Source organism: Acromyrmex echinatior, chromosome 8 (genome assembly GCF_024713525.1).
Source record: "Acromyrmex echinatior isolate Ae372 chromosome 8, ASM2471352v2, whole genome shotgun sequence".
Classification (NCBI taxonomy): Eukaryota; Metazoa; Arthropoda; class Insecta; order Hymenoptera; family Formicidae; genus Acromyrmex; species Acromyrmex echinatior.
In genome coordinates this window covers 10,657,991-10,681,595 of record NC_141859.1, presented here as the reverse complement: position 1 = coordinate 10,681,595, position 23,605 = coordinate 10,657,991, and the positions used below count along the sequence as shown (strand labels likewise).

General features: G+C 31.8%; 3 protein-coding genes across 4 annotated transcripts in view; 1 reads left to right on the top strand and 2 right to left on the bottom strand.

Moving 5' to 3' along the window:
- The window catches only part of LOC105151428 (protein expanded), a 40,151-nt gene extending 25,738 nt beyond the window's left edge, over positions 1–14,413 (bottom strand). Inside the window, exons 1-2 of the mRNA XM_087408905.1 lie at positions 13,734–14,413; positions 1,687–1,727 (exon numbers count right to left, since the gene is read on the bottom strand). The gene's annotated coding sequence lies outside the window, so the exon portion shown is untranslated. The remainder of the gene's footprint in view (positions 1–1,686; positions 1,728–13,733) is intronic.
- Positions 14,414–18,281: 3,868 nt separating this feature from the next.
- On the top strand, positions 18,282–21,600 carry Usp12-46 (Ubiquitin-specific protease 12/46). 2 transcript variants are annotated; one of them, XM_011065101.2, is made up of 9 exons: positions 18,282–18,392; positions 18,475–18,794; positions 19,414–19,494; positions 19,574–19,790; positions 19,986–20,066; positions 20,138–20,433; positions 20,541–20,678; positions 20,823–20,966; positions 21,055–21,600. In XM_011065101.2, exons 2-9 carry the CDS (start codon positions 18,792–18,794, stop codon positions 21,160–21,162), a joined length of 1,068 nt encoding a protein of 355 aa, XP_011063403.1. In that variant the 5' UTR covers positions 18,282–18,392; positions 18,475–18,791; the 3' UTR covers positions 21,163–21,600. The 2 variants fall into 2 exon arrangements, with proteins under 2 accessions (XP_011063403.1, XP_011063402.1); XM_011065100.2 differs by having other exon boundaries at positions 18,282–18,794.
- Positions 21,601–22,243: 643 nt separating this feature from the next.
- RpL21 (ribosomal protein L21) lies at positions 22,244–23,504 on the bottom strand. Its single transcript, XM_011065102.2, has 2 exons — positions 23,377–23,504; positions 22,244–22,769 (listed from the first exon to the last, which is right to left on the bottom strand). The coding sequence occupies exon 2, from the start codon at positions 22,753–22,755 to the stop codon at positions 22,276–22,278; it is 480 nt and encodes a 159-aa protein (XP_011063404.2). The 5' UTR covers positions 22,756–22,769; positions 23,377–23,504; the 3' UTR covers positions 22,244–22,275.
- Positions 23,505–23,605: the final 101 nt, after the last annotated feature.

Here is a 23,605-nt window from a genome sequence, read left to right as displayed (position 1 = left end):
GTTCAAGTTGTCGGGCGCGAAATGGCTACCGGTTTTGTGCATTTCTTGCAGGAATACATTGCTCATTTTTACTTCTTGACTTAAATTAAAATCAATCTGTTGTAGTCAAGTTATAATCACGTTTGTCAAAGTAACGTTACGCAAATATTTTGAAACAACTGTCAACGTTTTGTTGCATTCTTGAGATGAGTTATAAGTATAAAAGCAACTTTGGATTATCCAGGAAAACAGCTTAGTATATGTCTTAATATCAAAGTAATATTGAAATGTTTTAATATTAAAATGTAAATTACTATTTCATGATCAAATCTTATTGTACAATAATAAGTATAATATTTAATAAATTTGTGCTTTATTTTGACAAATAAGACGATGCTTATTTAAGTTGTCCAAGATTTAGACGAATGTCCATAAATCAAATATAAACCAAATAGAATTATCAAGGAAAACATAAATATACAATAGATTCAGCATTAAAAAATGTTACTGTCTAAAGGTATCGAATTTGAAGCTAATTATAAAGCTATGATTTTATATCTTATCTGAACTGAACTAAATCTGATTTAGATATGCTTGTGACATAATTCTGTCTCGACATAAAACTATTTATTTATCAATCAAAACTATATGTATTTAGTTAGAAAAAGTAAATAAATAGCTATAAGTTGAACTTATCCCAATCATGTTGTGCTTATCCTTGGCAAACTGATATGATTTAAACTCAATGTCTTGGAGTTTATGAAAAATTATTATTGTCAACATTTTTATCTAAAGAAGAGAGATAACAAATACGTAATGACATATTAAAAAATAAAAAATTTCGTATGCATTTGTGAAAATTTTTTTCAAAAAAACAACACTCAATTTTACAAGAAATACGATAATATTCTATCTATATAATAAACACATATATGTATATATGAAAAAACCTGTATATACATAGTTTATGACATTACTGTGCATAACTGTAATATATGCGGATATGACTCCTCTAACGTTCGCGGCAATTAAGTAGAATTACCGAGTTGCGGTACCATAGTCACAAGTTGTTCATTACAATGTGCATTCTTCGTATAAAACAAATCTTTCTTTCGACGCACATAAAAATTGCTCAAATAAAAACAATAATGTAGATAATAAGTTAAGGAATTCGTTATTGATACATAACAACATGAGAAAATAACTCGATGGTTTATCTATTGATCCTAGCTATGTTTGCCATTTGAAATCATTGATGATGATTGCTCATATCAATATCAAAGTTTTAATACATAGTAGATACAATTTTGTTTTTAAAGTGCCACGAATATATATACCCATGTTTTCGCAGAGCTCTCTTTCGTAACAATACAAGTACTCTCATCGCAATAATTACAAGTAAAATTTCATATTCTTTGTTAGCATATCCTTTGTTCAAATATACATAGAATAAAATGTATTTAAGAAGAAAATCAAAGAGAGAATAACTTAACAACATTATAAAAGGATCCCATCGCATTTGTATGATTCATTGTGTGATTCATTGTCGAGCCATTTTATTTAAGTTAAGCGGTGAATGATAAATTCGGAAGTGATATATTTGGACAGAATAAATTCAAAAAAATACTTTTGTAATTAAATTATATAACAGAAAGAAAAATTATTATCAATTAAAAAACATTAATTTAAAAAAAGAGAAGAACTTACCTAGATTCCTTCGTCTTCCGCCTACGATATCACGAATCCACCTGCAACATACATGCGAAAATTAGTTGTAAATCATCTTGATTGTAACAACGCTTTGGTGGCAAATAGTTGTAATTTTCTTAATTGACTCCAAGAGAAAGGGATGGAAGAAAAAGGAATGTTAATCGCAGCACTAGCCGTGCTCTCGAGAACAACGCGCGCGGTAGTTTAGACAATATGATCGCCTTAGAGAACTCGTCGTAGTTTTATTCCTTCGTTTATATTGGCCCCTTTGCAGGGATTGATTCAAGCCTTGAGAAGAGCAGACTGTACGTTATGGATTAAGCGCATAGTCATCGCGCGCGGTCGAGACGAAATCGAAAGAGTGGATCCGCATGGGACGCGTAGCTCGGGAGCTCCGGAGCTTGCCATTATATTCACATTATAATCTCATCAGGATATTCCTCTGCTTAGTCGGACAGCTACGAAAATACGAAGCCATATTACCTGTGCCCTGCCCTACCTGTTCTGCCCTACCCTGCCTTGTCTCGTCCCGCATGCTTCGCTGCTTAAAAGATTCAATAGCTTTACTTACAAAGAATCTCTCTTAATAATCAAATTATATTTTTAAATCATCAATATCATATTACTTATCTTATGTTCAAATTTTTCGCATTTTCTTATTCAATCTTAATTATATTAATATCATAATTACAAACAATATATAATTCTCAATAAAAAAAGGATTTATCCTTTAATCAAAATTTTAGATTTTGTAGATAACAAAGTATCTACTCCTTCTGTCTCTTTATTCTACTTTTTTATAAACTGATAATCATTATTTAAAGTTGCAAAACATCTGGATATTATACGAAAAAATTTTCTAACAATATTAATAATTTTCTTCAATAAAATACTGAACTTTTTAATTTGCATTTTGATATTTGCTTGGAATTGGACAACAAAATGTTTGGACAACAAAATAGTCACGAATTATCGAAATTACTTTATATTTCCGTCTTATCCTTTCACGTAATTTCACTTTCCCGCTCTTGTAACATAATCATTAATGGATCACCCTATATTATGCAAAGCCGTAGAGAATCGCGATCAAAACGATCTTCTATTTTATCCATTTTCCTTGTTATTGCTTACGCGCCGGTGAAAGCCATCGACGATAACCTACTCCGATGGCAGCAACAGTTGCAGCTAGCAGCAGCCAACTTCGCGAAAGGAGGAATCCCAATTACGCTTGAGCATGCACTCTGTTGTATACAGTACACTTGCGAGATACTTGCAAAATAATGCGCATGCTGGTTTACTTTGTCGGAAGCGTGCGGTCGCAGTATGAGAAGAGGAAGGGATAGAAATAGTGATGGGCTTCTCAAGAATACATGACAATTGTTCGAATATATGTAACAAATTTTCAAAATGTTCAATTATTTTAAATCGAAAGATTTCCGATAACGTTGGAAGTGTTTTATAAATATTATATTTCAAAAATATATTCATTTTTTAAATAATTTTTTACATTATTATTTTAATTTTTATTTCAGAGTTTAGACAGATAGTTAGACAAATAATAATTTCAAAGCAATGTAAAAGTTTTAGATAAACACACTTCTAGGAAATATTTCCTAGGTGTTCAAAAGTTTTAAGCATTTGAACCTTTAATTACTTAAAATTTATTAAGACTTTAACAAATTTTTTATTTTGTGTAACATTTAAAAAAAAAAATTTTCAAAATTTTTTTACGAAAAAATTATTAAAATATAAAAATTCTCAAAAAAAGATTCAAATTCTTATCACTGAATGGAGGTTGTAAAAAAAAGTCGGATGAACGGAAGGAAATAAAGAAAAGGAGGAAGAGCGAGAGAAAGAGAAGAAGAAAAGAGAAAGAGAGATAGGTGTAAAAGAAGATACAGAATGAATAGAAGGAAAAATAGTTAAAGAAGAAGAAGAAAAGGATAGATAAAGATAATTCTTCGCACAGCTGTTTCACCTTTCTCCTTCCTCTCAAAACTTCATTTCTCTTTTTTTTTGCAACCTCTTTCTTTCACTCTGACTTCCATCTTTCTTTAACTTCTCTTTTTTTTAATCTCACTTCCTCTCTCTCTCTCTCTCGTTCTTCTCTCTTATCCCCCTCTCTCTTTTCCTTTCTGCCTCCTCTTTCTCTCTTATCTTTCTCTTTTATCCTTCTCTTTTCACTGCTATTCACGTTTCATTTTATCTCTCACTTCCTCCTTCTGTACGACCAATTCTTCGCATTATACCAGGTTGTGGCGTGGAATGCGGGCGTCCTTCGTCCGCTTCAAGCCAACGTCCAACCGATGAGCCCCGCTAGCATTATCCTTCGTCGATCCTTCGCACGCGCTCCTTAGGGCTCGGTAAAATTAACCGGGAATACTCGCTTGAAAGAAATACCCGTTGAGAGAAATATCTCGCACTCTCTTCTCTTCGTCTTACTTTAGTAAATCTCGCCGTTGCGCTTGACGCGCTCTTTCGGATATACTGTTGATGAAATTATCGCGAGTTATTCGAGTATAACATTAGGAATAAAAATGAAAGTAAATGTCAATATTTCAATGCTTTCATTTCATTAGAAATGCATTATCATTGTATTTAATTATCAGTTATTTAAGTAAAATCATACGTTAGAGAAAATTATCTTTTACATAATATTTTTGAAAGTTTATGATTTGAATAGATTTTTTTTTCGTTTATTAATTGCATCCATATTACGAATAATAAATAATAAACAATTTGTAAATTGCTTATTGTTAATGTTTTTTTAATAATTCTAAAGATAAAACGAGAAAAATATTGATTGAATGCTAATCGATTTTTATTATCGCTGCGTAATAATTTTTTATAAGAGCTCCCATAATGTCTCAATTTAAAATCAAGGACCTTGCGAAGATCATTATGACGGTCAAGGTCAATAAGATCGATGTCAAATTCAAGGTCATCTAAAAAATTTTTTTTTAATATTTGAAATACAGATGTTTTGATTCGTTCTAAGTATTTGATATTCTAAATATTCTAATTCGTTCTAAATATTCTAATTTTGCATGTCTCATTAGCCTTTTCTTCTAATATCTCGTTTTTAATCAAAGGATTCAAATTAAAATTGTCGTAAAATCAATCTTCAGTTTTAACAAAAGCGGAAAGTTCATTTTTAGAAAACAATGCGTTTATTTTAATTTATTTGTTTGTTAGTAAACTAAACAGCCACTTTTTATACATTCCCATCATTTGTAAATTTGAGCATCACTTAAAATTATGCGGGCTGTGATGTCCATTTCTCTTATCACGATTTTTTTGTTTACACAATGGATTGCGTCAAATGCATTTACGTATTACGTGAATAGCATTTTCTGTTCTTACTGACCATGAACGTATATTTTCAAATTATTAAAATGACGAGCATTCTTTTCTATTTAAAAAAATATGATTATAGCAATACGATTTTCATAAATATTTCATTCCATATAAATACAAAAAATAGAAATACAAATTATACATAACCAAATATTATTTTTACATCGTCATGATTGATTAACAATTATACAAATGTTCATGTGAACGAGTCTTACCAGTTGTATGTTGCTTAGAAATTTACTAATAAAATTTATATGGCAAAACTATGTAATTAAGAATTATCATTTGTATATCACTGTTCTAATTTAACATCGAGATATCTTTAATGATTCAAAATTAAAAATAATATGAATTTATGATTCTTAAATTTTATATCTTTAATAAAAATATGGTAAAAAGGAATTAAAAGTTATTACTATTATTTTTATTTTATTTGATATTAATACTTACTAATATATTTTACTATTTCCTTTTAGTATACCAAAATATATCAATATATTTCACAATCACGATATTTAACGACATTTAATGTCACATTAGAACAGATTACATTGTTCGAATCTGTACTGCTGATTTTCGGGTAGACGACCGGTAACTATACGATACATTATCTCACAGTTAGTGGCGGATGACACAATAGAGTGCATTGACACTCCATTCGCATTATTCCGATAGCGTCCCACCTCATGCTTAGCACAGATACACATGCTCGCTTGGATGCGCATAGAGAATCCACGAAGGTAGTGGTACTTTCACCAGGTAGCCGGATTCCATGATGCACGCGGATAGCCAAGAGCAGCCCACTTTTGAGACTGCATACCACTTGAGCATACTGCACGCATGGTCATGTCAAAATTAAAATATTACCTCTAATAATATACAATTTATATGGAATGTACAAATGTTTTATATACGGCGATTCTTATTTAAAATTATGTATTACAACGGAATTTATTTAGTTTTATTATTTACAAGAAAACATTAGCAAAATAAATTACATTCTGCAATTAAAGAATCTTTATTGCTTCACAGTCGAGAAACACGAAATTTGTCTTTATATAAGACAGTTTGCAAATTCGGCAAAATCATTTTTCAGCAAATAAAATTAATATTCTTAACAGATTTTTTGTTATCCATGTAATAACTGATAAAATTCACAATGACAGCACAAAATGCTATGCACAAAGTGCTATGCCAGCAAATTTTTTTTCTTCGTGTATGTATGCCTCTTGATACAAAAGAACCTTTGATCAATAGAATTTTAAAAAATGCTAATGAAGAATAATATCGAAAATCTTTTCATAAATAGATACATATTTCAGCACTCTGTAATAAATCATTTTTTTACAATAATGAATAATTATTAATTAACTAAAGTAATAAAAAGAACTATCGGCGGATTTTACTGTACTGTGGGTGGACATTGTATACTTTTGTTAAACAAATGTTTGTATGTGTTAATGGATATCTTTGGATATTTAATAAAATAAAAAAGATGATTTAATTATTTGTCACTTAATTATCAATAATTGTCCTAAAAAAACCAGCATTGGCTACATAGAAAGAATAATTTTGTCGAAATATCTAAAAATTTAGATCTAAAAATCATTTTGTTGAAATTAAAATAATTCTGTAAAATTCAAGCATAATAAATTAATGAGCAATGGTGCAAAAAATTTTGATATTCTGATAATCATGTTGAGTATCCTACATAATAATTTTGATAGTTTAACAAAATTATTTTCAGACTTACATCTTTATATCTAAATTTTTAGATATTGCAACTAACTCATTCTTTTCATGTGTATTGTTCATCTTCTAACATGAAAGAATATCGCGAATTTATTTCATCATTTTTTGTAAAATCTAACGATAATTACATGAAGATTATACAAATTAATTTAATTGAATATTATAAAATAATAATAATTGAATAAGTTTTACCAAGAAAATGTACAAGAATTCAGAAAGATTCATATAATAATTTAATTAATCAGCTCACAAATCAAAATAATTATTGATATGAATAAAAATATTCTTACGCCGAGAAAAACTGTCACGACTAAAAATTGCCCATTTTTTTACAAGAACTATTGTACTATTGTACTATAGTACGATTGAGATAACCGTTAAGATCGGCATAGCTTAATGATTATGGCTGTTAAGATAGTCTATCTTATCATAATTAAATGTATTGATGGACAAAAATTATACAGACCCACAAAAAAAAGTACCCTGTACTGGAGCCCCAGCTATTTTTATGTATTTTGAATCGCTGATACAAATCTGACATCAAAATAGGACCATCCAGAGTAAGTTTTCAAGGGCAAGTTTTCTAGAGCAAAAAAATGATCCATTTTTTCCCATTTTTGATCCATTTTTTCACTCTAGATTGAAAATTTACCCTGGATGATCCTATTTTGATTCGTCAGATTTGTATTCAGCGACTCAAAATACATAAGAATAACTGGGTCTCCATCCCAACACAAGATATTTTTTTTTGGCCTATGTTATCATTATTTCTGGTTGTGGTCAACTCGTGGTCACCATAGCATTTTTTCTGCGCTGGAATACTAGACATCTCTTGACATAAGCCCAAATTCAGAACGTCCTTGCAACGATGAACGATGTTAGCGTGCTAACATGCTATAGTTTACGCATACTATAGAATTTCAGAGATAAAAGCGCGCTTTTATTGACAAAAACGTGTTCTGAATATGGGCCATAATGTTTCATATCTTTCACATTCTTTCGACAGAACTGGCGGCATTATTTCGATTAAATCGCAGACAGATTTAATGCATCCGTGTTTTCGCGGTGACAAATATTTTCACTGCAGAGTATAAGCATTGTTCGGCATGCCACGTCGGTTTTGCAAAGCGAAAAAAATCTCAGGTATTATTTGCCGGGTCATAACGGCCTCCAGCTCAACCTCGAAAGATATTTTGCGCTGGTTATTTACACAGAGCAAACACATAACTGCATAGGTCGGACTTGAGGTGTGTGCGATATGCAAAAGTGATTTGAGCTGACACATAATATAGGGGTTAATAACTTATAATATCGATAGAACGTTAGGTCACGTAGCTCAAAACATTCATTCCGTCGTACTACAATACAAGGTCGAGAGCTCTTTTCTCTTCTTTACCTCGTACCGGAAACGCGAACTGAATCGCGGGCTAAGTACAATATATATTCCGCATTATTTCTTCAAATTTAATTATTTTGATGCCATGCCCAAATCAAATTTTTTATTTTCTTTTTTTTTAATTATTTTTTTACATCACTTTTTTAATAATATATTACATGTTATATTATCCCTGATGTCGATTGCAAGAAATAATAATCTGTCTTTTTATGAAGGTATGACGATTCTCTTCTTTTTTCATCTATAGAAATATAAGCCATATGTATTCTAAAACTACAATTTATAAAATATTATATAAGGTAACTCGGGTATATACGCCGCACCTATCAAAAACTTAATTTATTAAGTATCATTTATTATGTTTAAAGTAAACGAACTATATCAGTAAAAACTTTGTACTGTCTACTATTATAAAAAAATATTAGAAATCTGAAATATTTATATTTCGTATTAAAAAATAAACTTTTTTAAATCCTTGCATTTTTATAAAAGTATAGACGATAGAGGAATATTTCCTTCAATCGCCGAGATAATTTATTTATTTCTGTGAGAAATGTGAATAAGATTATTTCGTATATATTTTGTATATATGAAGAAATATAGAGGATTCTCTTCTTTTTTCATCTATAGAAATATAAGCCATATGTATTCTAAAATTACAATTTATAAAATATAAGGTAACTCCGGTATATACGCCGCACCTATCAAAAACTTAATTTAATAAATATCATTTACTATGTTTAAAGCAAACGGACTATATCAGTAACTTTATACTGTCTATTATGAAAAAAATATTAGAAATCTGAAATATTTATATTTCGTATTAAAAAATAAACTTTTTTAAATCCTCGCATTTTTGCCGTATGTATATTCCATAGGGATGGGATATATGACTACTCATAGGAAGAGGAAGGGGGGTATGTACGGCTCATGAAAAATTTACAAATGATAAAAATTTACAAATATAAATAAGACATAAAAATATATATAAAATAATAACTTATAAAATGCGTTTATAAAGTTTTATTAAGGAATAAGAATGATAAATATATATATGAAGTAATAAATAATAATTACAATCTCCCCACATGTATTACAAGTGTTATGAGGTATATATTTTATGTAATGCATTTACTGCATTTAGTGCACTGAATTCAATCTGCGCACTTTGTATGCTTTACATAAATCCCGCCCGCTAAAAATGCCGTATATCAAACAGGTGGGATATACAAGACAACAAACTAAACAAAGAACACAAAAACAAAGTACTTGTATTTTGCTTTACTATTCCTCTACACTTATGTATTACGAAATAACCACCAAGTCTTTTACACGTCCTAATCATTTTATGTAGATTAATAATTTATGCTACTTAACACAGTGACAAATCGATTCAACTCACAATAATTTCATTAATGTTAACAGTAAGAAACTGAAATCGTAACACTATACTAATATAACATAAAGGAAAGTGCGGAAAAATTACTTCCACTCCTTCTATTTTTTTTCTGACTTCTGCGACGTAAATCCCAGCGCGGCGTATTTGCCGGAGTTACTCTATGTGCAAACAGTACTAGTTTCAATCATATGTATGTATCATTTAATATTTTGGTAAACAATTGATGAATGAACGTATAAAATCTTCGAGAACCCTAATAAAATTTTTTAACGTCAGTAGCATCTATTTAACTATGCATTATGCATTGAATAAAATGTGTCAATTAAAATTCTTTGTAATAATATTAAACATATAATTATAATTGTATATTTACATTAATTATATAAATATAAATAAAAGGAATCTGCCCTTTAAACGAAAATATTTTATCTTATTATTTTGCAACGTGTACACACATCTATTATTTGTTCTTAGAAATTTTTTAGTCAACTAAAAATAACATTCATCTGAATATACCGGATATGTCGATGAATCATTATATAATTAGTAATATCACTGGAATCTGAATTGGTAAGATATTTGCTCAGTAGAGAAGTAGGTTCAATTTCTCGAGATAATTTTCATAATACCAATTTCTCGTCAATAAGGCTTCTAGGATATTTAACTGCAAATAATTAATATGTTGATTATTATATATTAATTTAAATATATACGATGGTGATTTTATTTTTAAAAAAGGATCGATATAAAATTATAATCGGTATAATGGATATCGTTATGATATTGAACTCATATATATTAATATCAGACGAAAAAATATTAGATATTATTTGCTTTTTGAAATGAAATAAAGTTTTTTTAAATTTTCAGATGTTAGCAAACTGTTAATATTATGTAAGCACTTAGGGAAGGATTAAATTAGCCATTCATGATTCATAGAGAAAAAACTAATAAAAGAAGTTTCTGAGATTGATTTTGATTTATTATATAATCGTCGCTTTTTTTCTGCATGCGATGCAGTGAGGAGCATCGAAATAATGATTGGCGACATCGAGAATCTACCGTTTCTCAGATATTAATTCAACTCGTTAAATAATACGTCAATAAAACAAATAGCGTCAACGACTGTAAAACCGTTTTGTTGTCTACAATCCAGGTATTTCCGTACTGCTTTAGTCATACCGTGCGTGATTCCATGCACTTTCATAGTGCAGTAGCGTAGAAAACAATATGCGATATAATATGCCGATGTCTAATAATAGAGGATAATCCGTTTTACATAAATTATCCTATCGAATTTAACTAATTGAAATGTCTCCAGTAAATTACAGTTAGAGGTAATGTACACGATGATCTACATCCAATGTTCGAATAAATAAATATGTATGTATATATATATATATATATATATATATATATAATGAATATAAATACACTTTTTTTTATTCATCAAGAAATGAACAGATACTTTTCATTCGATTTGGATGAATATTTTTGTAAATATGATTACAATTATTTTATATTCGCTTCCACTCTGCACATGATTATCTGTACATGATTTCTTTTTACAAATATGCAGTAAACAGAAATAAAACAATACAACAGGCAGAAAAATAATTCAGACTTTTAACTAAGTATTTTTTTTTAATTATACAAAGTTATTCATACATTCCTGTTGCATCCAATTCCTCAATTAACATTCCGAGAAAACCACATCCGTAAAAGAATATGAAAAGAATAATGTATGTGAACAGAATCATCATTATCACAATTATTTTTTTCCACATTCAACTAAAAATTTCATAAAGACAAGATTTAACAATATGTTATTTAAAGCAATGGTTGTTTATCGAAGCTTTTTTTTAGATACATTTTATTTGAATACTTTGAATAAATACTCGTGAAATAATTATATTTTTGTAAATAAATATTTTTAAAAGTCCGACACAGTTTTGAACGAATATAAATACACTGAGAAAAACTAAATTTTAATAAATATATGTTTAATAAGTAAATTTTAATAAATATTTGTTTAATAAGTAAATATTTATTAAATATAAACATATAATTATTTGATACAAAAATTGATTTAACTTAACTATCATCTTTTTTATTGAATAAACATTTATTTACTGTAAGTAAATGTTTACTTAATACTATTCAAAGAAATATGTATGAAGATTCAGTAAATGTATTAAAATGGCTTTTAACGTGAAAATTTCGAATAAATTATACAATTGGTAGATTACAAATTTTTGTATTTATCGAGCACACTGATTAGGGGAAGAACCGAGTTCCGTAGCCGAGTTAAGTGTGGAATATCCCGTCGCCGCGTATTCCGTATTCCTACGCTACGAAGCCACGCAGATCTCGACTCGACGGCGCAGTTGAGCGAATGTGCGAATACCGCGGGCGGCTAGTAGTAAACCGCACAAATCGCGAACGGGCGCATGCGCGTCCGCCGTGGAATGCGCGCTCTTGCGTACCTTTACCTCCTTCTCATCCCCTCGCCAACCCTCTCGCATCATCTCCCTGGCTCCGGCCCTTCTACTCGCTTCCCGCCCCTCCCCCTTCTCTCTGCCACGTCCCGCCGACCCGTCCAGTTTGCGGGGCCATTGCAATCTCTTCTTTGTTGCTTTGCCACGCCGCTGCGCTGCACCGTTTCGGTACGCGCTGCCTTGTACGCGTCACACTACGCGGCTCATTTCATTCGGCGATGTGATGTCATACACTACGTTGAATACGCGATGTACGTGTGAATGCATGCGAGTGCATACCCACGCATGTGCGTATTTGTGAAGACAAAAATTGGAAAGCGCATATATATCCGTAATTTGTGTGCACATTTATATATATGTGTATCACGTCGCGCGCGATTTTTTGGATATTTAAATAAACCTTTTCCAATTCTTCCACATACTTTCTGCCTTTACTTTATATATTTATAATATTATTAATGTAATAGAATTTCTAGATTAATTGCGACTGTTGGACATGTTTTTCGTAAATAACTCAAAGAGCCTCGTTGGGATTCTCGTATCAAGTTGGTGAACTTGATTCAATGAAAAGTTGAAAGTGATAGTTACTAAAATATTTCACGAAAATATTGCAAAGATGTTAATAATAGTAATTTTAACAAATTTTGTTATATAAATCCAAATTCAAAATTCATATTAAAATGTATTGAGAATAAGCAGAAATTCCGCGACCTCTCTCTTTTTCTCTCTCTCTCTCTCTCTCTCTCCATCCCTCTCATTCTCTTCATGCTTTCTCCCCTCCTCCCCCTCTCTCTCTCTCTCTCTCTCTCTCTTAAGAGTGACCTCTATATATTTTATAAATATAAATATGTGTGTGTATGTATAAATGCATTATAAATGTATATAATTTTCAAAATTTGATGTAGCAATTTTCTGGAGCTTAAAATTTGAAATGCAAATCATGCGTCTCGACGGCATACAAGATATGCACATGTGTGTGTGTGTGTGTGTGTATGTGATTCCAATTTTTATTTATTCTCATATTAAATATCCTGATACTGAATATCTCAAAAATAATTCGCAACATGACTAAATTAGCCACTACTTCCATTTTCATCGATACAGTCGATCGGAATTTATCTATCCACGTTAATATCTCAATAAAGAACGTGACGTACAAATCTCTCTGTTTAATTCTAATGTCCGTTTCTATTAACGACTATTAAGTTAACTTTAATCTTGGTTTAACTTACTTTTTATCTTTTTCCAGTTTTAAAAATTAGAAAAAGATAAAAAATAAATTAAACCGAAATTAAAGTTGATCTTACATTGGTGGAACCGGGTCTTATTCGATTATTATCGAGGAGAGCATATAATCGATTCGCAAAATGCAAGAAATTGTAGCACGTCGCGGCTCGTTGCATTAATCGAAGGGGGGGAGAGGGAAAGGGGGAGAGGGGAAGGGGGGGGGGAATCGTCGGCTGCGCGCGAAAACGTGAGGGCCGATGAAACGTGTTGCGTTCATTAATAGCGAGGCGAGTGTGGTACGCGAATTAGCGTCGATTTTATGCGGCGAGAATTATAAGTATAGATGAATTGAAGGTGCGCGGCGCGGCACGCCGTTCACCCGCTGGAAAGCGGGGATCGTTTCGCTCGCCCTTACCTTTTCTTTCGCGGTGTCTTAGCCGATGGTCTTCACGGTCGATGATTTATCTTCACGCGAAGGGCATCTCTCGGGGCGGCGTGCGTAATCCGGTTAATCCAACGTGACACAAGAGAAACGTGCGGCGCGGTTTAGCCGCGCAACAGGTGGTCGTCAAAGGTAAACACTTCACGGATGTATTCATATATAATATACGGGGCGCACCGCGCACAGCACAGCCACAGATTTGTCGCACGACGACAATCGAAAAACTCCGTCCAACGCTCCCACTCGCGGCGTTTTCACATTGACTCACAAACGCTTCCCGTAAGAAGCCACCGCAAGCCACCGCAAGCCACCGCGGGGAACACTACGGATTCGAAGCCGCGGCGGAACGATTCGCCTCTGTCAGCCTCTCTGCCTCTGTCGCGCCGATCAACACTGAACAGTGAACAGTTCCCTCGGTATATTCCGCGCGCGCGAACGGTATTCTCCACTGCGAATGGCCGCGCGAGGAACGTCGCGCGGTGAGAGTTTCAGCAGCGGGAACGTGAAGCGGCAACGAAACGCGCGGCACACAATCACGACATTTTACACCGGCAGCCGGCGAGTGACTGACTTCACTGCAAACTGACTGACACTGGCGGCAAGCGCCAAGCGCCAAGCACCGGCTCGCGCTCCACCATCGGCTTCGACTCCAAACTCTCTGGCACCGGCTTGGTTTGGTACTCGGGGTAATCAATCTCACAAGGGAGATCGTCCTACATTGCAAATAAAGATATCCAAAAATTAATGTTCAGAGTCGAAGAATCACTTTTAATATAGATATTTTAGATGATCAGATATATTGGGATTCTCTATGGATTTTGTATTCCATTTAACCGGAATATGTTTGGCCATTTTAACTTATTGTTAGACACAAAATACGAAATATATTTTTATATATTTTTGAAAAGAAAGTTTCAAATAAATTGTTGTAGAATTTTTGAAGAGGACTGCCTACTTGGACTTTATATAAGGCCCTGAACCAAAAATCTAAGTATCTCATCTGATGGTCCTCTTCAAATCCTATAATAACTTTTATTTGAAATAGTTTTTTTTAAAAATGCATTATTCTCGAGATATTTTGTTAAAATGACTAAACATATTCCGGTTCAAGTTGAATAGGATACAGAATCCATTATAGGATCTTAAGATTTAACCGTCTATCATTTCAAACATCATCTCTTGATTGGTAACGTTTATTATCAGCTTAATATCACTTTTGCAATTAGTATGTTCTCTTATGAGTCTGAACTAAAATATCCTATGTATGCAGCATACTTTGGGTCAATTTTTTTATAGCTGAATTAGTATAAAGACTCTTCCCAATATAAGCACCATTTAGAACGTTGTTATAATGTTATTGAAATGTTTTAAAATGTCTTACTTACTGGACTTAAAATGAAATAGATATATATTTAAAATTTGACGAAAGCAAGAAGAAAAGTTCTAGTGCAATCCAGTGCAGCAATAGAAAACAAATTTTTTATTTGAGAAACATCTTGAGAATGTGTTGAGAACACCTTAAGATATTCGGAAAATGTAGAGATGTCTCTTGGAGGTGCTATGAGAGATAATAAGCAGCATTCTTCAACGTCAAAATTATCTTTGTTTCTCAATTGATTGAATGTATTATTATCGATTGACACTTTTTCTCATATCCCTTATCTATTTCTAATATTCTACAATTTCGTATCCCTCCTTATACCACAAAAGTTGCAGTAACAATGCAACATTATAGCTATTGCAACGATATTGCTGCAAATTCTGTGTTGTATATGGACCTTATCTGTTTCTAATAATTCTAATATCCTTAAATATATTTTAAGTAAAATTTTGTTCTTGCTTTCATATAGTTTTATATATATGTTTTTGAAATTAAGCACCTAATATAATTATGTTTCCTCATTCCAAATGTTGTATTCGACCAATTGAAATCGTGATTGATAAACAAGATATATAGCCACGCGGCGATTTAAATTCAAATTTTTAAAATAGAACGAGCACTTAATTCGAAGATTTGACTTCTTAATTGTAAAAAGAGAGAGAGAGAGAGAGAGAGAGAGAGAGAGAGTGAGTGACAAACTGATCACGTGAATAGAGTCGCAATACCGACCGTGTCCAATCAGGACGGGAGCACGTAAGTGCTTCCAGTTTCTTCAATCTTTTCCATGCCTATAGAGTTTTGATGACCGCGTCCAATCAGAGGAGAAGCAGTTTTTTCCTCTTTCTCTCTGACTCAGCAAACGAGAATGGATTAAAATGGATTGAAATTTTTTTCTACCCAAATGCGTATTTTAAATAGCGAATACTTTTTTTTGGATTTAATTGGATTCAATTGGATTCAATTAGATTCAATTGGATGCAATTGAATTGAAAAACTGCATTTCCTATTCAAAATTTTGAACAGTATTCACAATGCATAGAAAAAGCTAATATTATTTTTAGATTGAAAGGCATAGAGATATGCTCCATGCAATTTCTATAAATGAAAAATTCAGGATTCAAAAGCATTCATTTTAACATTGTGAATCAATATTTCTGAAAATCTAAATTTGATTTCATTGAATCCATTCTCGTTTGCTGAGGAAACTCTGTACTTAATAGTATATCTAACTTAATGAATCATATTCATTTTTCAGTGTCACAAGATTTCATAAAATTACATAGTTTATATAATAACGCTTTTTCAGGGTTTCACGTATTATCTTCAGAGATACCAGAAAGTTTTGGATTACCGCTTTGTTTTCATCCAATGCATTAGCAATAATATTATAGATGAAAACACGGCAATAACAAATTTCTGGTATGCTTCTGTAATAAAATAAAATGAAATTGATTATTCAAGAAAAAGAAAGCGCAACTAAACATAAGTCCATATCAGACGCATTGGAGATTTTCAGTAATCGAGAATGGATCGAAATAGATTCAAATTTTCAAAAATACGCATTCATGAATATTAAAATAAATCCTTTTCAATCCGGAATGCATTTTTATTCATTTATAAAAATTGCGTGAAGCATATTTCTTTCAATGTAAAAATATTATAATATCAGCTTTCTTTCTCTCTTTCTCTCTCTCTCCCCCCCCCCTCTCCCTCTCTCTCTCTCTCTCTCTCTCTCTCTGTACGTACATATATCTCATTTTCTGTGAATACTGCTCAATTCATAATTCTGAATAGGAAGTTTTTGAATCCATTTACATCCAATTGAAAATTTAATTGAATCTAACTGAATCCATGAATTCTTGAATTTGAATTGAGTTCAATTAGATCCAATTGAATAAAAAAAACGTTTTCGCTATTTATAGTTATATTCATAGACAAGCCTTATATTTAAAGTTTTCTTAAATGCAAGGTCTGACTATAAATATGGGCATTAAAATAAATGCATTCAGATAAACAAAATTTCAATCTATTCTTGTTTATTTGGTTAATAATTGCGAATTGAAAATTTGACCAATTCAGTAATTTTTATCCGTTTCATTTTAATTGATTTAATTTTAATTTTTAATTTGTAATTCTTAATTTCCAACATATAGTTATATATATGCTTTAAAAAGACAGATATTCACTATATAAGTGTAATGTATTGCATTTAATTCGAACAGCATTTTTTCTCTCCATTGTAACAAAATATCACCTCTAATATAATTATCAATAATGACAATGCTAAAAAATTATTTAGAAATCTGTGAATGTGTGAAATCGTATTTATCATATGGTCAGTAAAGTAATCGGAATAGAGCCATTATATTATGATATAAGGTCCGCATGCGCGTTAGCAGCCAACACGGTCGACGACCTTAAGCCTTACACACAATGAAGAAATATTAGAACCGTAACAAATATGTATTATTAAATATTAGAGAAATAAAAAATTAGAAATAGGGATTAAATGTAACGCATATTGGATATAAATAAGATATAACATTTACTTCTGTTCCTAATAATATTTCTTTCATAGAAACCTAGCTAACCTACATTTCATTTATTGTACGATCGACTTCTGCGAATAGCATCTAATTGTCCACGTTACTAATTGGCCAATTCAACACAGGACTTTTCGATTGGTTAGTCCAATAAAAAAATTACAAGCTATTGGCTGTGAATAGATATTCATATGTTCAAAAGAGATACTACCGCTACAAAAGTATTCTTAATTGGAACATATAATAAACCATCTCGTGTATTAATAATAAATAGAAAGTCTCATGTTTTGAATTTTTCAAGGTGTTGTAATCACCAACCAATCAGAATCTCTAAACAAAGATAACTAGTTACTAACCATGTACAGTTTTGGCCAAAAGTATAAAGCACCCTTATGAATTAACGTAAACATTCTATATTTAACACAAACAAAATATAAAAAACAGATATATTAAAAAATATGATTTATTTTTATGATAATTTTAACATTTTGTTTTTCTTTTGGATTTCATTATCGTTTCCAAGAAAATGCAATAAATTGAGGCTGATTACATACTTTATGGCGAAGGCTGTATCTTTTTCTACGGGGAATATCTCCTCCTCTCGCTACCTCCTTCCCCTCTTGAGATTACTTTGATATGATAGAGCTCGCAGATTTTGATTGCTTACGGAAAGCCTGCACGACGGAATCGGGACCTCAGTTATCTCGGGTTCGTTCCGGTTAATTCATCGCGAGCATCGAACGTGCATACGTCGGTGGGGTATACACGTTGCAGCTAATTTGTCCTCTAGGTCCATCTTACCCTTGTTATCTCATCCACCTGTCTCATCCTACGCTACGATCGGTTCGACACGTCGAGGACGCGACATCACAGTGGAATTTGTCCACGTGCGACACGTGGAACGGCGCCAGGAAGCGGCGCCGTTGTTGCAGTGTGACGACGGTCCCACCTCGTCCCCCTCCGCTCCTCTCACTGATGGAGAGGATGCTCTAGCCGAGTGCCGACAAATCCCGGTCAACGTCCGTCGCAGTACGATGGAGTTTACGTCGTTGCTGAAGTCTATGCTAAGTGCTTGCCAGTGTCACGCTCACGTCATCGTGTCGTAAAATGGTAAAGTTTCCCCTTCTCTTCTTCTTAGAAAAATTATCTTCGTCGGGAGAATATGAACGAGAAATTTAATCGTGTCTAATTTTGACACTCAATTCACGCGTTGCTGTGATTACGATCGCTGCATATATTCTTTTGTAAGAGGAGATCACTGCATTATAAAAATATATATTTTATTTATTCCATATGATTCTTGAACAAGGAAATAAGAAATATACCAAGGAGTGATTTTATCAGTTCATTATATGTTGCTTTGAATTTAATTATTATCATCCTTTGATAGCTATGGCTGCTTTCCTTTTGGGAGATACAGTCAACATAAGTGTCGTTTTAGCTTCATAGAAGCCAAGGAAGATGGAAAATGTTTATATTGACTGTCACTTAATGTGGAAAACATCCTTTAGTTATTAAAGCAATAATGTAATTATAATGTAAATATTGTGATTTTACATAATTATATTGTCATGGATTCTTATATGTGTTTTTTATATACTTGCATAAAATAAAATTATCTCAGCCTTCAATTTCTTATTTATATATATACATTTGATGTTACATAACATTAAGATAATAATAAGTATTAAATAATAGAATTATTATATGCTATTATTTATAATTTTAGGGTACAACCATATCCCAATTGGAAAGAGATATTGGCTCCGATCAGTTTCCACCTAATGAACACTACTTTGGTTTAGTCAATGTAAGTATTGTGTTACATGAAATTGACGTAATGAAAATTTTGAATTCACTGTGTTTGTGATAAGAATATATTCTTGCAGTTTGGTAATACCTGTTATAGCAATTCAGTGCTACAAGCTTTATATTTTTGTCGACCGTTTAGAGAAAAGGTTTTGGAATACAAAGCTAGAAATAAGCGAACTAAAGAAACTCTACTAACATGTTTGGCAGACCTGTTTTACAGTATTGCAACCCAAAAGAAAAAAGTAGGTTCTATAGCACCAAAGAAATTTATCGCCAGATTAAGGAAAGAGAAAGGTGGGTATTTTAAAAGATAACAGATTCAGATTTTGTAGTACAGTAACATTGGATGCAGTTCACTTGGCATTAAAAAGCATTTGATTGATCATTTGGAAGAAAGAATTTTACTAATTAACCAAAGAATGCTTTGAAGTGTTTGTAGTATCAAATGAACCATACCATTGTCATAACTTTAATATCTTCTTTTTTTAGAGGAATTTGATAATTATATGCAACAAGATGCGCATGAATTTTTGAACTTCCTTATAAATCACATAAATGAAATTATTTTGGGTGAGTATTTGTTTATCGCTCTTGGATGGCACTCATAGCACGATATTTACCGTCGTGATTTCACACATCAGCGGAGAGAACTCAGAGCAAGCCGACTGGAGGGAAGTGTGGGGCAGGAGATGCTGCAGGTTCGCCACCAGAGCCCACATGGGTACATGAGATATTCCAAGGGATATTGACGTCGGAAACACGCTGCCTTAACTGTGAGACTGTCTCTAGTAAAGACGAGGATTTCTTCGATCTGCAAGTTGACGTAGATCAAAATACGTCGATCACACACTGCCTCAGATGTTTCTCCAATACAGAGACCCTGTGTAGTGACAACAAATTTAAATGCGATCACTGCAGCAGTTACCAGGAAGCTCAGGTATTAATAAAACGATATTTGATTTACCGTTTATCTTTTGGATAAATCACATAAATCGATTATTGAAATTATATAAATTATTGAAATATGATCGTTTTTAATTACAGAAACGAATGAGAGTGAAAAAACTACCTATGATATTAGCGTTGCATCTAAAAAGATTTAAATATGTGGAACAATACAATCGTCACATAAAAGTATCTCACAGAGTAGTTTTTCCATTGGAGCTCAGACTTTTCAATACTGTTAGTATTGATATTGTTATTTATAAAAACATAATAAACCTCAGAAAATATATTTCTTTCTAAATAATTTTAATTATTTTTAAAACTTTCAATAAATTATTTCACTGCTTAAATATAATATATAATTATGTAATTTGATTGTAGAGTGATGATGCTGTAAATCCAGATCGTTTGTATGATCTGGTGGCAGTTGTGATACATTGTGGAAGTGGGCCTAATCGAGGGCATTACATTTCTATAGTTAAAAGTCATGGATTCTGGTTGCTCTTCGACGATGATATGGTTGACGTAAGTGTTTCTGCTTTAATATCTTGCCTCTATATAAATATTTATTAAATAAGAAAGGATATTAATAAGTACCTTTTTATGTCCTTAGAAAATTGATGCGTCAACTATAGAAGATTTTTATGGACTCACATCAGATATTCAGAAGAGCTCTGAAACTGGTTATATCCTGTTCTACCAATCGCGAGATTGTAGTTAAAGTTTAATATGAATAGCAATTGAAGATAAGCACTCCTATACGCTAATTTCGTATTTTAACAAAGTGCGCGGTATATGTGAATTTTTGAATGTTCTAATGGTTTGTCAGATTATTTATGAGAATGATGGATATACGATGTTTGATAATGTTTTGGCTCGTAGAATATAAAAAGAGAAGCGAAAAATAGTTACATAATTTATCTAAATTTTTATATAGAATTTTTGGTTTGTATATATAAACCAGCAGTTGGAGAAAATTGGGAAGTATTAGGTGATGCTTTATATTTATTTATGTTTAAAAGCTAGTCCGCCTTTTGAAGAGAATGAATAATTTACTTTATTACAATAACTTAAACGTGTCCATAAAGAGAAACGTTAGCACGTTCAGATTCTATACAAATGTAAAGATATGACTGAGAATAAAAATATTGTTATGAGACTATGCATTTCGCTTATTTATCGTATTAGGAGCGGCAACATAAATTTGTAGCACGAAATCAAAATTGACTTCTCTAAAGTATTACCACTTTGTTCAATAATGTTCTTGAAAAAACAATTTTATTCAATTATTCCGATTCTTGAAATTGTGATAATATATTATGTAAGATAAATATACCAGTTAGTGGATATGAATCAATTGTTGAACAAAGTGATAAAACATTTCAAATATTAATGATATGTGATTCTAAATAAATTCATTATTAGATTTTTATAAACAAATGATTTAGAGTCGCATATGCCATTAAAAGTTAAATATTTAAAAATTGTACTGTGTAATCACTTTGTTGAATCATATTGAATGAAAAAATTACATGAATTGAATCATATCTATTAATTATCTCCATTAACTAGTACATTATCTTAATGTTGGGTTCAGTATGCTTGGGGAAAAAACCTAACGATAATCTGATTTCAATACGTTATGTAATATTATGATTAATATAATTTAATCATAAAATTAAAATCTATAATTGAATAAACTTTAATTCATTTTAATTAAATAATTACATTTATGTGTGCATTTTATTTGATGTTATTTAATGTGATGTTAATTTTTGACAGTATTAAAAATAATGCAAATCTTTACTTTGAAAATTTTAGTTTATTTAATATTTTAAGCAATAAATTCATATGGAACAGGTGCAAGCAAGATAGGTGCTTCACGTCCTGACACAATGTGAGCTTTAGAAGGTTCAGCAGGCTGCCTTTTGAATTCTACGTGAATATGCGTCTCTTTTGCTTCCTTCCTGAGCCTCTCGTTCTCCTTAACGCGCTTAAGGAAATCATCTCTACACTTGGAATGGCTCAAGTGCTCGATGCGTACATTAATCCTCTTGGCGATAATACGTCCGCGTACTCTCTTGTTCACAATCACTCCCAGGGCATGTGCTGTCACGTTGAACACACGGCCAGTCTTGCCGTGATAAACTTTGTACGGCATACCTTTTTGCACGGCACCGTTTCCCTTGATGTCCACAATATCACCGACTTTATATGTCTTCATATACATAGACAGGGGAATAGTTCCATGTTTACGGAACTTGCGGGAGAACAAGTCCCTCGTACCACGTCTATAACCCTTTGAATTGGTCATGGTAATATATTAAACTGTAAAAAAAAAAAGAACACATATGCAATCGCTGAAGCAAAATCACAATATATGTGAAGGACTTAAGACTTCTTTAAAAAAATACACATCAATTAAATATAAATATAAAATTCAAATATAATTAAATAAATTATAATATTATTGTAAATTCAGGCTGAAACAGAATATTTTTAATCAATTTGAATATTCTCATACGTCGTTTGCAGATCTTATCCTATATAAGAGTGGCTGTCGACCTTCGTTTGAAGGTAGGAGCAATAAAAGAATTTAACCTAACTCGAATGTTCCTACAATTTTTTGTACGGATCTAATGACAAATAACATAATATTTCATGGCTTATGTGATAATTTATGTACTGAAAAACGCGATTTGTCGATAACAAACAATATTATCAGATAAATTTTTACGTGTAATATGTAAAATGCACGTGGCTTAACGCGAGTAGACTCAACAGAGTGAAGTCTAGAGTTTCATATTCTCTAACCAAAATAGAAACGATCATATAATAGCAAACAAAAGTAGATATTTATTTTCGCTGCATAAAAGAAAAATATTCTAATTCGGCCTGAATTTTAAAGAATAATTTGAAAATGTTACAAACGCACATAGACAATTCACGTTCACTGCCGTTGCCACAAAAGAAAAGATATTCTAGAGAGGCGACACCGTGCACAGAATTTATGCGGAATCAACATTTCGGCACGCGTGACGTCACATGACGCATATCATCAAGCTGAAAACACATGAGTGAGTTCAAGGCGGCATGCTAAAGCTAGTCATACACACTTACCGTACAGTAAGATTTTTAATCAATCGCGTTGTTTGATTGTTACA

Coding starts and splice junctions, on each gene's coding strand:
- RpL21 (XM_011065102.2), bottom strand. CDS start 22,755: ATGACCAATTCAAAGGGTTATAGACGTGGTACGAGGGACTTGTTCTCC.
- Usp12-46 (XM_011065101.2), top strand. Junction 20,067..20,137: donor CATAAATGAAATTATTTTGG/GTGAGTATTTGT, acceptor TTCACACATCAG/CGGAGAGAACTCAGAGCAAG. Junction 20,967..21,054: donor TCGACGATGATATGGTTGAC/GTAAGTGTTTCT, acceptor TTATGTCCTTAG/AAAATTGATGCGTCAACTAT.